Source organism: Oryzias latipes, chromosome 7 (genome assembly GCF_053564925.1).
Source record: "Oryzias latipes strain Hd-rR chromosome 7, Olatipes_Hd-rR_3.1".
NCBI classification, from domain to species: domain Eukaryota; kingdom Metazoa; phylum Chordata; class Actinopteri; order Beloniformes; family Adrianichthyidae; genus Oryzias; species Oryzias latipes.
Window position 1 is genome coordinate 33,506,359 of NC_136243.1, and position 14,857 is coordinate 33,521,215.

Below are 14,857 nucleotides of genomic sequence, written 5' to 3' on the forward strand. Positions count from 1 at the left end.
ATTTTAAGCTTAATTCTCTTTATAAATGTCCTCTATCATCAGCAAAAAGCCGCGGGAACATGTTAAAAACACCAAAAACATTATTCTTGACACAGTGTGTCTTTAAATGGAAGAAACAGCCATGTTTTGGTGGAATATGTTGTGGTAGTTGGGTTGGTTTTGTCTCGTGGAAACAGGAAGTTTTCAGAAAACAAAGCCTGCTTTTACAGGTGATTCTAGTTTCCCTTCATTTCCAGTTGCTGAAGCGGATATTATGCCCAACTGAGCATGTGCAGAAATAGTGGAAGGTAAACAGTGACAGTCTCGGTTCTTGTATCGGAGGTAATTTGTCGGTCTGAACATAACAGGATAGTTGCTACACCCGAAATTCAATTGCCCAGTAAAGTTGCTTTAGTAATAAGAATTATTACTTTTAATGGCGTTGCAGTAATATACCTAACTGGAACATTGGTCATAACAGTAACCAAGTCTTGGAGAAGGGAGTAACAGAGCAGAATCAGAGGCAGGAGCCAGTAAGTTGCTAATTTTCCAACAGAATCCCATGTGGTTAACAGTTTCTGCAGCCATTTTTCAAAGGTGCACAATTAACAGGCTTGCACAGTGTGACATTGTGCGTCCTTTTCCGTCAGCGGCAAGAGTCACTGACACGCTGTTGTACACGAGTAGACCTAATGTTTACAAGCAAAATGAAAGTGGCTCATTTATTCAAACACACTGAAAGGGAACCAAACCTACAGTCAAATCAAATTATGCCGGAGCACAGAAGTCACTCCAGCCCACAGTGGTGTTTATACCAGATCTGCTCCGCAGCACTGAGAGCAAATTCTCTACTGCTGATGTTATTAGGCAGTGTGTAAACAGCCTCAATGAGTCCCTCATTCACTGAACCACTTACTCAGACATGTTTCTCCGCAACAGGCAAAAGGCTTGTTTGGAGTTTCTGAAGTCTGGGAGCTTTTCCTGCAGGAAAGGGCTTTTGTTTTGAAAAACGTGACTGCGTTTTCTATTTTTAACCAAGCATCTTTTCATTTTTTTTTCTTAAGAAAGCTTTAAAAAAACAACAATAATTCATAACACTTTGAAGTGCACCCTCAAGGGTAATGGGAACTATTTTGCAAGTGGAGCTTTTCAGCACCTGCATGACCTGCCTTAAGTCCCAGTGAAGCAACAATAAGGGCCACGACAGTGATTTATGATCCTCACTTCACCAGGATCCAATCAGGACGCGTCGAGCAGGCGAGCCTTCATATGACTTCCGGATCCCAGCCAGCAGCGATCATGTGACGCTGATGGAGGCGGGGGAGCGTGTTCTTGGGTATTTGTGTGTGTGTGTGTGTGTGTGTGTATGTGTGTAAGACAGTGAGAAACAGTGGGGACTGCTGCGCAAAGCTCGTGCTGCCGGAATAGGATTGCCGTCGTGCGCTTTTACGCACAAACTTTACAGACAGGAGCACACGGCGTGGCGGTGCGGGTTTTTCCCCGCAGCTTCAGGTGAGTTCTTTCTACCGAAGGATGCCTATCTCCGCGCGGTTGTGTTCAGATTTTCTGTCGTGATTTAGAAACGTGGCTCTGCGTGTGCGGAACGAGAGGAGCGATCCATCACGCGCAAAGCGCTTTCACAGTTCCACAACGCTGAGCAGAAAAAGCGACATTTTTCTGATAACCTTTCGTGTTTGTCATGACTGAGTGAGTTTTTCTGTCATTAAGCAAAGCAGTCCAGGCTGTGGTCACACTTGGTGTCAGAGCCTGAAGCGCTGAACATGCCGAAGATTCCGATTCGATTCGCGCACAGAGAGCATCTCGCTGTCAGAGGCTGCTTGATGTTTTAGGGCTGCTGCAGGACAAATGACTGCAAACTTTGCCAAGTTGTAATAGCAGCTGCTCCAATCTTTCAATCTCATTTAACCCTACTCCCCTCATAAAAAAGCCGTAAAACACACACACACAAAATTCAAAATTCATTTTACGTACTAAGAAAATCAAAGCGAAACGGGACCACATGGAACCCATATCGAGACCCCTGGAGGCCCCCAGTCCCCACTTTTAAAAGCAGGCTGCTTTGTTTTTTTCTTAAGCAGAAGAGGGCGCACGTCCCCCCCCCCCCCCCCCACCACCACCACCACCACCACCACACACACTTTTTCCTTGCAACAGGATTGCATTTAAAGCGAGTTAAAAATCACGTGTTAATCACGTTTCACTCAAGAGACACTTCATATTGTCTAATATTTTGAATCCCTGTAAATCTAGACACTTCACGTGGTTTCTGAGGCCAAAAATAGAACGTAAATCCCTCACTCATCCCATTGAAAACATTGTTGATCCTAATCTGAATAGATGTCAAACACAGCTTCTTTCTAATCTCACTTTTGTTTCATAGCAGCATGGATTTGGATTAGTTAAAGACTAGGAGGGGAGGGGGGGGTGCACTGTTAAATGACCATGTGGCTTTAATCTTAGATGGGGTGAGAAATGGGAAACCCGGACTCCACATGGTCAGCTTGAAGCTAGCAGCTGCAGAGTGCACACACGCATGCATGCACACAGCATTCACACACACACACACACAGGTTTTCGAATTCCTTTTTCCTGACATGTGCTTGACTCTTTTTGCCCTTCAAGTTAAAAGCTCTTAAACAAGCTGCAGGTAGTCCGTCAAGTCCAAGAATTTCCAATTTTCCTCTGCAGTTCTTTATACTAACTGACACTTGACGGGCAGCTGTGTAAAACATTAACCACACGCAAAGGTCAGAATGACCACAGACAAGTGCCTAAGCTCTCAATATCTCCTTGGAAGTTCACCCAACGGCGACAGTGGCGACAGTCATGTCTGATGTCCCACCCTTGGTCAGATTTTCTTTTTCTTTTCAAAGTGGCAGTCACACTAAGTGAATGCATGAAAATCCTCCTTAACCATCTGTGGAATAAATGGAGGATCGTTTTGACGTCTTCTTCTCCTCCACAGGTAGACATTCTGGTGAGAAGCTTGGTCTTCAGAGCAAAGCAGAGTCGGCAAACATCCCTCCCTACAGGAATGGTTGATCACCTGTCTCTTGGTGAGGAGACCTTCCTGTATTGTTCCGGCTCTCCAAGGTCTGACTACAACTGCGCTTGTCACCACATCTTGGGCGTCATGGTAACCGACGCATGCTCCTACCATCACCAGTCCTACCAAGGGGTGACCCTCTTTTCTCCACCTTGCCTTTCTGAGGATGACCTCAGTGACTCCTCCAGCCTTTGCTCCTCCCACTGCTCCAGCCCAGAGTCCTCCTCGCCGGTGTCTCATGCCAGCTATGAGAGCAAGAGCAGAAGGAGCAATGGGTGCTGCAGCTCCTCAGGAGGAGAAAGTCAAGAAAGCTTGTTGGACCTCCTACTCTCACAAGGATCTGTGACCACCTCGTTGAGCTCCAACAGCGGTACCAGCTCTGTCTCTTTTCCTCTCTGTTCTTCTCTTTGTCTTTCCTCTCCGACCTCCTCTACTACCTCCTCATCCTCCACCACCTCCTCCCATGCCATGGGCCTGGACTCTTCTGCCATAAGCCTGACATGGGAGTCCAAGAGGGAGCAGCGGCCAAACGTCCTGCAGCAGCACACCAAAGAGGACGTTTTCGAGTTCCCAGTTTTCCTTGACGAGCTGCAGGATCCTGAAGCACTCCTCTTTCAGCCCACTCTGGAAGAGATTGAGGAGTTCTTGGAGGAGAACATGGTTGTGGGGGTGGAAAAAGAGGAGGATGGCAGCGAGGAGGCAATGTCTCCAGAGACATCAACGTCTGATGATGCCGAGGCCGAGGGTTCCACGACATGGGCAGGACAGTCATCACCCCGAAACTCGGATCAGACTGTTCCGGTGGCACGTTCTCCACTTCCCTCCTTTTTAGAGACCAAAGATGTGCTGAAGAAGTCATCAGATCCATCAGAGATGGACAGCTCGCCATCAATGGTGGATGCAATTTCAGCCGACAGTCGGGTTGATGGGATCAAACAGGAGGACTGTGGATCCTCATCAGATTCGTCTGAAAGTGCCAACGCTTCTTCCAATGTGCCTGTCATTCTTCAAATCCAGCCCATCCAGATCAAACAAGAACCAAACCCCAACGCCATATCAGACGCTGTGACCAGCCAGCCTCAGAAAACCCATTCCCAGCCTGCCCAAGGCCCATCTGATATCAAAATCGCGCAGCTCCTGGTCACCATCCAGGGGCAAACTTTTGCTTTGGTGCCCCAGCTACTTTCCCCGGCAGCTGCTAGCTCAAACAAAATTGGAAGTGCTGGTTCATCCAAATTTGTCCGGATTGCACCGGTTCCCATTGCTGCTAAACCCACAGGGCTCGGTGACGGAAGCTTAAGCGGCAGTTTGGCGGCGGGGGTCCTCGCCGGAGGCCAGCGCTGCCAGAAAAGTGCAGTGGCAGATCTCATTAAAATGCACAAGTGCTCTTTTCCCGGCTGCAACAAGATGTACACCAAGAGCAGCCACCTGAAAGCGCACCTGCGGAGGCACACGGGGGAGAAGCCTTTTGCCTGCACGTGGCCGGGCTGTGGATGGAGGTGAGCAGAACCAGGCTCCTCACAATAACCTCAAATATTCCACTTTAGATGGGCTAATAGAGATAACCAACGGCACAAAAGATCTAGTCACATACATTTAATAACAGGATGATGCTTATCTCCACAGGGATTAGACCAATCAAGTTTAACAACTTCCTTCCCATCTGATCCTACATTCACACATTTTAAATCAGCTGTTGATAATGTGGAACAGGACAGATTGACTTATAATGAACTGGCTCGGTTATCTCAGGCTAGTTAAAGGTAAAAGAGATAAGAGATGCCTTCCCCTGCAGTGTTTTGTTTTTGTTCTTTTTTTAACTCCCCCCCCCCCCCCCCCCCCCAAAAAAAAGCCATTTCTCAGTCTTTTCAGGTTCTTGTTGATTACTAGGATGCAGAAGTTTAATGTTATGCGTTTACCATGACAGCAGATGAGCAAGCAAAAGGTTGTTGTCATCAGCTTGTTCTCTAGCAGCTGGATGTGTCCTCCCTGCTATCTGTGTGTTGTTGAACTGCACTCAGGTTACAGATTAGATAGAAGAACCTTTGAAGTTGTTTCTTGGCAGACTTTGCCCCCCCCCTCCCGTTAACTATTACACCTGTTTACTCACTGTCTGCAACACATTTATGTAACAACCCCCTCCGTCCTCCAGGATCGTGCGTGAAGCTTTGCACTGGCGTGGTTTTGAAGACGTGATACGTCTTTCAAGTTTGCCATAAGCTGTTGGCTTTCTCTGTTCTGCGAGGGTTTTCCTCCCATTTGGGTCAGAACGTTGTTTGGAACATGACGATCCAAAGTACAGCTTTTGACCTGCTGGTCAATGAATTCTTGCTCTGTACTTGCAGTTGTTGCCCAATGGTACACATGCTGTGTGTAGATGCATTCATATGTAAATGGAAGGGTTTTGCTTGAAGTTCGTGCCATTGTTGGAGAAAAAAAAACAATGTTTTCCTAGAAGTGACGTTTTTCTTAATGGAATTACTCATTTGTAATTTAGCGACATGCAATTAATGGAGAAGAGGCCTGAATAGTTTTTGCACCCTTTGACTATAATTGAAACCTGACTTGGCAGTTTATTCAATAGAACAATTTTGTTTTCAGTTTGGCATGCCAATAAAAAATAGTGTTTTAATATGTTCTTGTGGCATTTTGAGTCAACAGTCAGGCCCTAAACTCAGAGATGAATTTCTTTTTATTTTATTTTTTTTTTAACTTGTCCTGTCCAACAGCTGGGCAGACAGATGAGAGCTGAGGGCCTCTTGTGTTGGACATATTTTACTTTAACAAGAGGGATTATTAATCTACAGACAAACCAAAGGTATGTCTGAATAAACCCCTTTTGTAATTGAGGCCAAACTTTATTAATTTCAATCATGTCTGAAAATCTTTGGTGTTGGACCGGACGGAAAAGGGAAGAGGGGAAGAAGAGAGAGGGACGCTAGAGAGAGGGGGGGTAGGGGGTGATAATAGGAGGGGAAGGGGGGTAAGACCATGAAGCAGCATAAAGCAGCAAGTTTACTGGTTGTTAATCATTATGGTAAGGTTCAAATGAAGTACAAAAAGGGCGGGGCCCGTCCACACACACACTCAAATGTTATAAACACACCTGCTAGCTGCAAAAATGTCCACCTGTCGACATGTACACAAAACAGATAGTGTTCACACGCATACTTATGCCTTAAAACCAAATAGTGTGAAATCATTCAGTCATGCAATCTGTTAGTGCAAAGGTGAGCTGAGAGATGAATTTTTTAATAAACTCCCGCCGCGCTGCAGAAACTATGTCCCAGAAAATGGCACAGGTTTTGAGATTTTGGCTAAAAGCGGCATAATCTTGATTAAAAGACCCCTGGGAACATTTTGAAAACAGATCAAAGGGTGATTGAGGCTTGGTAGACCTTAATATAGACTGCTATGGAACATTTTGAAATGCACTTAAATGTAGTGAAACAAAACCTGCTGGGCATGGAATGAGTTTAGACATGAAAACCATGTGATTGGTGTGGATCTACCGCCTCCATGAGGGCTGTCATTCAGAGTCCAAATATTGTTTTCCCCTGCTTTGTGAGCCCTCAAATCTTTTTCAGCTTCTCATTATGCAGAACAGTGATGTTAAAGTCAGACGTCTTACTCATCTGGAGCATTGCCCCTTTCTAAGTCTTAACTTTAAGGATGTTCACCAAGAATAACAGAACAGCAGAACTCTTGGAATCTAAAGCCAAAGCTGTTGAGTCATATCAATCGTCGTGACTCAGGCAGTTAACCAGACCTTCCAATGTTTGACACATTAGTCTCAGTTGTTATTCTACAAAACATCACATTGTGTTTGCTTAAATCTTCTGACTTTGGAACCTTTTGAAATTTCGCAGGTCTTTCTCTGCCATCCAGCTAAAACAGGGATTCAGAGCTGCAGCTAATGCAGAGGTCTTGTTCGAAGCTGGATTTGCCAGAAAATGGCTAAATGTGTGTCTGAAAAAAATGGAGACAGTAACATTTTGATCAGTAAAGTTTAACCTCAGACTGTGAGGGCTCTTTCTGCACATGGCTGTCGTTCTCAATGCATTTCTGCTTTGTAAAGTGTATCTAGGGTGCAGCAAAGATTTGCTGCTCAAACCTTAGCACGTTTACTGGTGTATCCTTTAATGTTTTATATTTGTCAAGTATTACCATACTTAAAGACCTTTGACCTTATGGGACAGTGGACATATGTGATATGAGTGGTTTTGTGTCTAGCATAAGTCATTGAAGAAACCTTAAGGGCCAAACCCCCTAAAAGACCCACTGCGATAAAATCGGTGTTCTTCTGGAGTTTTTTTTTTTTTTTGATGATGGAGGACTTTTTTTGACCTATTTAGCTCAAAATTGCATTTCTGAGTATTTCTTTGTTTAAATTATTGTGAATCAGGAGCAGAAAAAAAATGCAGTTTCAATAAAAGATTATTTGTGATGAAGAAAATTCCCTGGCGGGGCCACAAGCTCCATACTCCGAGCTCCCAGCAACAAAAAGGGGAAGGGGAGGCGGGGAGTTTCTTTGCACCAATGGCCCCGCCCATGACTCAAATGCAAATTTCGAATGAATTACTTGGCTCTGGATATACGTTGCACTTTACGTCATAATCCTTTGGCAATGTTAACTGAATAAACGGCCAAAGAGTTACAGTAGTTGTAAGAGCATGTGTCCTTATGCTTTTGCAGGGTATATCTATTAAAGATCGGAGCAAGCGCTCATAGGTGATGATAAGTGGTTGGGAGGGCAGATGTGACTGAAATGCTGGGAAAAGGGCAGAATTGGGTCACGTTTGATGCATTTGTGGCTACTAATCCAGCAGAACGGAAGCCGTTTGGACCCGAAACACGTGTGTTATCTGGGTTGAGGAAAAGCTCTTTGGGAGTTGTGTCTCACATTTGCAGGTGTTCTTTTTTTTTTTAGTTTACTTTGCTTTTTAACTGATCGCTCTCCTGCAGCCAGGTAAACATTGCATATCTCCACAACATGTGGAAGCCAAGTTAAAGCTGTGAAGGATAGACTACTTTTGAAAAGCATAAAAAATGATTTTTTTTTTTTTTTAAGAACAGTAATAATATCCTCTCATATAAAGTTCAGCCCCCACTTTCTCCTGGGTTGGGAAATGGACTTGAACCAGTGAGTCAGGCACCATTTACCCTCTGTAACCTAAGAATAGATCATTGTGTTGGCTCCTCTGTAGAAGTGCTATTTCATTGGCCGGACTCCCAGTTTTATGGGTTTTTTTCTCATTCCTAACCTGGTTTTGTTCAAGCCTGGATCTGAATGCAGACATGCAGGCAACAACATACTAAAGAAAACAGTCATATTTTCAGCTCAGACCTATGGAGTCTGAGCTGAAAACCAAAGTTTGATGTCCAAACAGTGTGGCTGTCATTGGGCCAATGTTGTTTCTGTCAGCATATCTTTTGTGAGCTAGATTTACTTATAAGATTTTTTATTTGCTTTTTAATTTGGCCACAAAAATGACATTGTGTGCTCCGAATCCAGAGTGCGAGCTTCACATTTGATCTAAAAAAAAAAAAAAAATTCATTAAAACCATGGAGGGTTTCCGGCTACTTTCATTGTGGTTTGTCTTTGCGAGGCCAACTTGTGTCAGGAAATTGCATTCGGATGAAGTGATTATCCCTCCAACATGCAACATCTGAAATATTAAAGGACACAAAAAGTCAGGATGAGAAGGTATTGTTATTTTTACCATCCAAACTGAGCTGAGGGCCCCACCTTCCCTGCTGAGTGGATTTCAGGACAAGCTTGAACAAAGCCTGCAGATGCGTTTCCCACAGCACCTACACTAATGTGGACTCAATGGGTTGTGTAGCAGCCACGCCAAGCAGCCTAGAGGAAGCGGAGTGTCAAAGCCAGTGTTCAAAGTGAAAAACACCCTAAACTTACCAGCACAAATCCCCTCCATCTCTGTGTTTGTGGCCCTCGCCTACAGCCACAGAAATGTCCGCCGTTGCGGCTTCTGACAACTGACTGCATTATGGGTAGAAAAACCAAAACAGCCAGACAGCAGGAGGAATGGAAATGAGTTCTAGAGATTTTCAGAAATAGATCTTAGTTCTTGAAACTTTTTTTTATATGAAAACTATTGCAGAGTATTGTGTTTGGACTCTGGCCCAGTGAGAGTAAAAGAGGAGCCGGGCCAGGTTTCTCTCCTGCTCCAGCTTGCAGTTCATGAGTCAATGCTTTAGGGTGTAATATGTGCATGTTTATCATCCCCCCATTACTCTGGCTAATCAGCACATTCTTATCAGCACAGTTTATCTTTTTTTCAGTACATCAAGAGCCGTTTTAACTGTTGTAAAAAAAGAGTCAGTGATCAGTTTGTCTACAATAAATCCTGCAAACGTTCATTGTGGTTGTTTTTGGCCTTTTTTAAAAAAAAACAAAAGCTTGTAATTCTCTATTATAATTGATCGATGCAGATTATCACAGGATTGTCCTTTGGAATACTCGCTGAAATTGGCACAACGTTTTGGCAGATAACTCCATAAAACAAAATGGTATTTTTGAACCGTGAAAATACTCTGCCTCTTTGGCTATTTTTTCAGTACACTGGAAGGTTACCTGTATCGCTGGCATCCGTTCACAGGTCACAAGCAGCTTTTAAAGAGGTGAACAGCTGCTACAGTAAACAGGAGTAACACGAGAGAACCTGACCTCACACTAACAAAATAACAATCCAGTGAGGTTAAACTCCCACTGTATGAAAAAGAAAATATCCACGTGCAAAAATAATCTCTGGATGTCAACTCCAAATCATTTACTTCATATTTGTCATCTCTTCAGTCGTTTTTGTACGATGATCGGATTTGTATGAAGATTTCCCAACAGTAAAAACTTTGGTTCAAAGGAAGGAAAAGTTTTCTTTGGTTGATTACCTTTAAAAAAAAATTTTTTTTGGCATTTGGTGAATGCCAAAGTAAATTCTAAGTTGCTTTTTTGGTTGTTTTGCATCTTTATTATATACATTCAAATACTTAGGTGTCAGTTTTGTTCAGTACATTTTATAATCCTCGATATCTACAAAAATCTTGAACGATGCTTCTATCTTGACTTTTGTTTGATGGCTCATTGACTTTCATTCAGGCTTCCACGGCGTTTAAAAAGATAGATAGATAAAGAAAATTTATTCCAGACTCATGGTCCAATCAGTAAAAAGGAGTACACAGAACCACTACATTGAAAATACACAGTGTCAAGAATACACAAGTTGAGGTACAGTATATAGTTAATAAAAAATAAATAAATTAAAAAGGATAAGAGTAAATACCAAGATAAAATGTGATGATGCACACTTCATCGGCCATTAACCCGCTTATACCATGGTCACTTACAAAATAAATAAATATTACCCAGTTTTTAGTCCTATTATCTTTTTTTTTTTCCACAAAAAGCGGACTATTCGTTACGTGGCGCGACGCCTTGTCATGGTAACGTGACATGGCGCCGCACCACCGCTGCAGTCAAGATTCGGCGATATCAATATGCTGATCTTCCCGATGGGTTGAATAAAGCATCAGTTCAGAGAGAAAGTTCACCTCTTACCACCTAAAGGTTGTTTTTAAAGAAGCTGGCGCAGTGATACAAAACATTTAAGCCAGGTGACCGGAACTTTTTTTTGTGGGCGTGCGGTCATCACTTTTTAATGCACACCCAGCAGCCAATCAGAATCGAGTATTCACCCGGAGCATGGTATAATTAGTGGTTAATCTACGGCAGATTCAGCTTTCATAGAAAGATATCCATCTATGCAAAAGCAAAAGTAGAGTTTGTTTTGCCATTATTAAGAGATTGAGTTGGGCAAATTTTGGGGAGTCACTGTGAATCAATAAAACTTCAGGGTTCATGTTTATTGTGTTTGTACATAAGGCTGCAGAAAAGTAAGAAAACCAAAAGGTGTGAAGGATAAAAACAGTTCCTGCAAGTGCTGCAAAGTTTCTGGAAATTCTTAATGTTTCCACAGAAAAACAAGGGAACAACTGAAGTGGCAACTTTGTGAGGGCAACATTTAGCATGATGGATGAGCTTGTTAACAGTAATTTAGTGTCACAGACTGATTGACTTTGATGCACTGATATTTACTTTCTGGCAGTTTTCCTTTGAAGATAGCCAAGTCAGGTGAAAGCGACAAAATATCATTTAATTCACATCAGAATCTGATTCTCTTTATTGTTCCTGTCCACATGTATAATGAGATTAAAGCCATCACCATGGCGGTGCCAAAACAAATACTACAGATAAAAATAAATAAGAGAATAAAACCTATGTTTGCCTATTTAAAAATCATATTAAAGATATTAAAGTCAAAGAAATACACATATTAAAGTAGACACTACTCTGCTCGTAGGTAGATTTGTTACTTGATGGTTTTTTGGGATAATTTAAATCACTTATTAAAATGTAATACACTAACAGCGGAATGAAACCTTCAAAAATAAACATAAAAACTTCTCTTACCTTTTAATGCTTTGTTTTTTTTTTCATTTGTCCAAATAAAATGAATTTATATTTTCAATTTTACTTTCCATGTGTCTGCTAATTTACAAAAACATCTTGTTAGTTTTCTAACATTACGATGCTGCAAAATCTGTTGAGCTTTTAAGACACGATCAAAAATAAATACGATAGACGTGGAAAAACGACGGCATCAATGCAGTTATGATGTTTTAACACCGAAGCCAAAGTCCTTTCACATGCACTGTAGTTGGCCGGTAAAGCTGATTCTGATTCTGATTAAGATTGTTTTCTGGCCAGCTTGTTTTTTTGTTTAGATTTGTCTTTTTTTAAATACTTGTGTTTTTTTCACTAAGAATATAAAATATTTTCGCCCCACTAAAAGTTTCTAAACAAACCCTTTACTGTTGCAGGTTACATATAATCTTAGGTGAGACGCTGGTAAAATAAAACCTCCCATTTCTAACCCCAGTTTGTTTAAACATTCTTTGGATTTTATTGTTAAGCTTTATAAGCTGCTTCTTCTTTTTATGACTCGGTAATGAAAACAGGCCGGCTTTACATTTAGCTTCTGATCTTGAGACAGATAACTGTGTCTTTAAATCTCAGCAAACCTTCCGTCCTGCAGCCTCTAAACCGAACCGGTCTTGGTTACAGATTAATTTGATCCTGGCAGCTTTGCCTCTACGCACAAAACCATGTCTTAGGTGTGGAGGCATTACATCCAGTTAACGCTTTGCTGGCTGAGTGGAGCCCATGGAGACCACAGCAGATCAGGCCAGGAATAGACTGGGCTTGGATTTACACTGCTCATGTGCTGAGCTAAATATGGATGCCTCCTCAGCTTCACACAGTAGTTGTAGAGAATTACACACATGAAGCGCCATGACTCTAGATTACGCTTTATTGTATTTGCACTCCAAGCACGACTACGTTTTATGAAGGGATTCCTACACACAGACAAAATGTTGATGCAATATGTGGGAAAATGGTGCAGCAAATAATCCTAGATTTTAATTATTCCTTTTTTCCCCCCTCCCCCCCAGATTCTCTCGATCTGATGAGTTATCCCGACACCGCCGCTCCCACTCCGGAGTGAAACCATACCAGTGCATCGTCTGCGAAAAGAAGTTTGCCCGCAGCGATCACCTGTCGAAACACCTCAAAGTTCACCGGTTTCCACGAAGCAGCAGGACAGGACGCTCTGCAAACGGACCCCTGTGACCCCCGCTCTGACAGACTGACGCTGAGGGAGGGGGTGGGGGAGGTGTGCGTGACGAAAACGAGACAAGGGCATAGGTTGGTGGCACCACAGTCCAAACACCCTTAAAAGGACGCCGTGCAGAGCTCTTTTTGCTTGCGTGTGTGCATACGCTGGAGTATGTGACGCACATTCATGGTACTGTGATAATTTATTGGGTGGCGAGGAAAGACTGGAAAACCTAAAGCAGAACTCTGTTACTTGACACAGCAATCTCACGGATGGAATAAGCTTCTCATACATCTTTTTCAGAAATCTCATTGCCAAATCTCTTTCAAAAAAGATTTGTAGTTTCACATCTCTGGGGAATTTGTTTAATTTTGACCCCAATTTCTTTTTTTCTTTTTCTTTTTTTTAAAGCTAAATCATGAAAAAGAAATAGAACAGCTGAATGCCGGTTTTAACTTCTTTCAAAAAGTGGCTTATTTGCAAGATTCATTGGAACAGAAACACAGTTCTTCCTGAAGAGACAGCAGTGTATTGGAAACATTGACATTCCTTTAGACTCTATTTAAGTGTTCTTGCCATTTTTTTTTTTTATCGCATCCGAAGAAGAAAAACCTTCAAACACAAAAACAAAGCTCAAGTTTTAGTACTCTTCCCCACTGGAGATGGTGAGACTGTGTATTTTGCACTGGCACACGAGAAACTTTTGGTCCCTAGTGAGAATTAAAAATTTTGTGTAGTTGCACTTATTTGATGAAGACTACCAAATTGTTGCACTATAGGGCACACCAGATTATTAGGTGCACCATCAATGAATGGTCTATTTTGGAACTTATGTCATATAAAAGGCGATCTAAAAAGCTACGTTCGCACCACCCTCGCTATCGCGACCGAAGAACAAGCAGTGAAGTTTACATATACGTCTTTATATATGGGAATAAATTAAAAAAAATAGGTGCGCCTTATAGTGCTGAAAATCCGGTAAACGTCTTAGTTCGGATTAAATCCCATTTTTTAAAGCTTCATTTTTGGATCAAACATTCTTTTGTGCAGCTACATCCAGAAAATAATTTGATCCGAAGAGGAAAAGCGATGTCTTTAAGTCACAAATCACAACTTCTGTTTTATGAATTTGTGATTTGATATACCAGTTTTTTATGTAGCCTAATTTACTTGATGTCTCTGCTGGTGAGTGACTGAAGATTGTAATTTAAAATGATCCAAAGGACTTGGTGACCTGAATACAAGCCCTTCCCCCCCCCGGTTGCTTCAAGGCCCTCTTTATGCATTTGTTTATGAGGATTTTACTTTTCTGGATAAGACTTCTCTTCTTCTCCACAACAATAACGGTGCTTTTCACTAAGATTTATAAAGTTCAAATTTACACTATAAAACCAAAACAAATTCTATTTCAAAGAAGAGCTGATCCACAACCCATCTGAAGTGTTTGTCCCTGGCTGTGTGGAGGATATGTACGTACTCTTTCAGGCATTCCTTCAAGGCAAACGGAAGACCCACTTCTCCCAACGGGTGTCAAATGTGATCCAACGAATGTATGTAAATACTGCACAAAGGAGAGCTGAAATATTCTTGTAATTTCTGTGATTTTAAAAGATTTTGGATAATGTCAAGACATGTATATAACTAGATAATTTGCATATATATAAATATATAAATATGAAATGAAAACTAGGGAAGCCTTGTTTTTGTCAAGTGTCTACAGAACACATTTGTTGTTTCTGTGAAGCTATTATTTCTCTGTGGCAGATGCATTTTGTTGAATAATGTCTCGTAAAAAACGCAAAATGTATTCTTTAAACACTTTACACAAAAAGAGTTTGTTCAAATCATATATTTTTGTTTTGTTCTACCATGTAACACATTTACAATAAAATTTAGAATATAAAATTGTTGCTGTGTTTTTAAAAAAATCTGAGTTTTGCATTTCTAAACCAAAAAGAAAAAGACTTTTGCAAAAAAAGACAAAAAACAAACAGGGATCAGCCATTTTTTACTGGCTGCTGCCACCTGGGGCATCGACCGACCACACAACCGCCTGTACCCCATTCTTGACCGCCCCTTCGAGGGCATTTATGGCCGTCAACAGCACAGAGA

The 14,857-nt window shown here is 41.8% G+C and overlaps 1 protein-coding gene across 1 annotated transcript; it reads left to right on the forward strand.

Annotated features, from left to right (window-relative positions):
* Positions 1 to 1,233: 1,233 nt before the first annotated feature.
* On the forward strand, positions 1,234 to 14,650 carry klf15 (Kruppel like factor 15). The gene is made up of 3 exons (XM_004070269.5): positions 1,234 to 1,491; positions 2,966 to 4,545; positions 12,582 to 14,650. Exons 2-3 carry the CDS (start codon positions 3,035 to 3,037, stop codon positions 12,757 to 12,759), a joined length of 1,689 nt encoding a protein of 562 aa, XP_004070317.1. The 5' UTR covers positions 1,234 to 1,491; positions 2,966 to 3,034; the 3' UTR covers positions 12,760 to 14,650.
* Positions 14,651 to 14,857: the final 207 nt, after the last annotated feature.

Coding starts and splice junctions, on each gene's coding strand:
- klf15 (XM_004070269.5), top strand. CDS start 3,035: ATGGTTGATCACCTGTCTCTTGGTGAGGAGACCTTCCTGTATTGTTCC. Junction 4,546..12,581: donor TGGCCGGGCTGTGGATGGAG/GTGAGCAGAACC, acceptor CCTCCCCCCCAG/ATTCTCTCGATCTGATGAGT.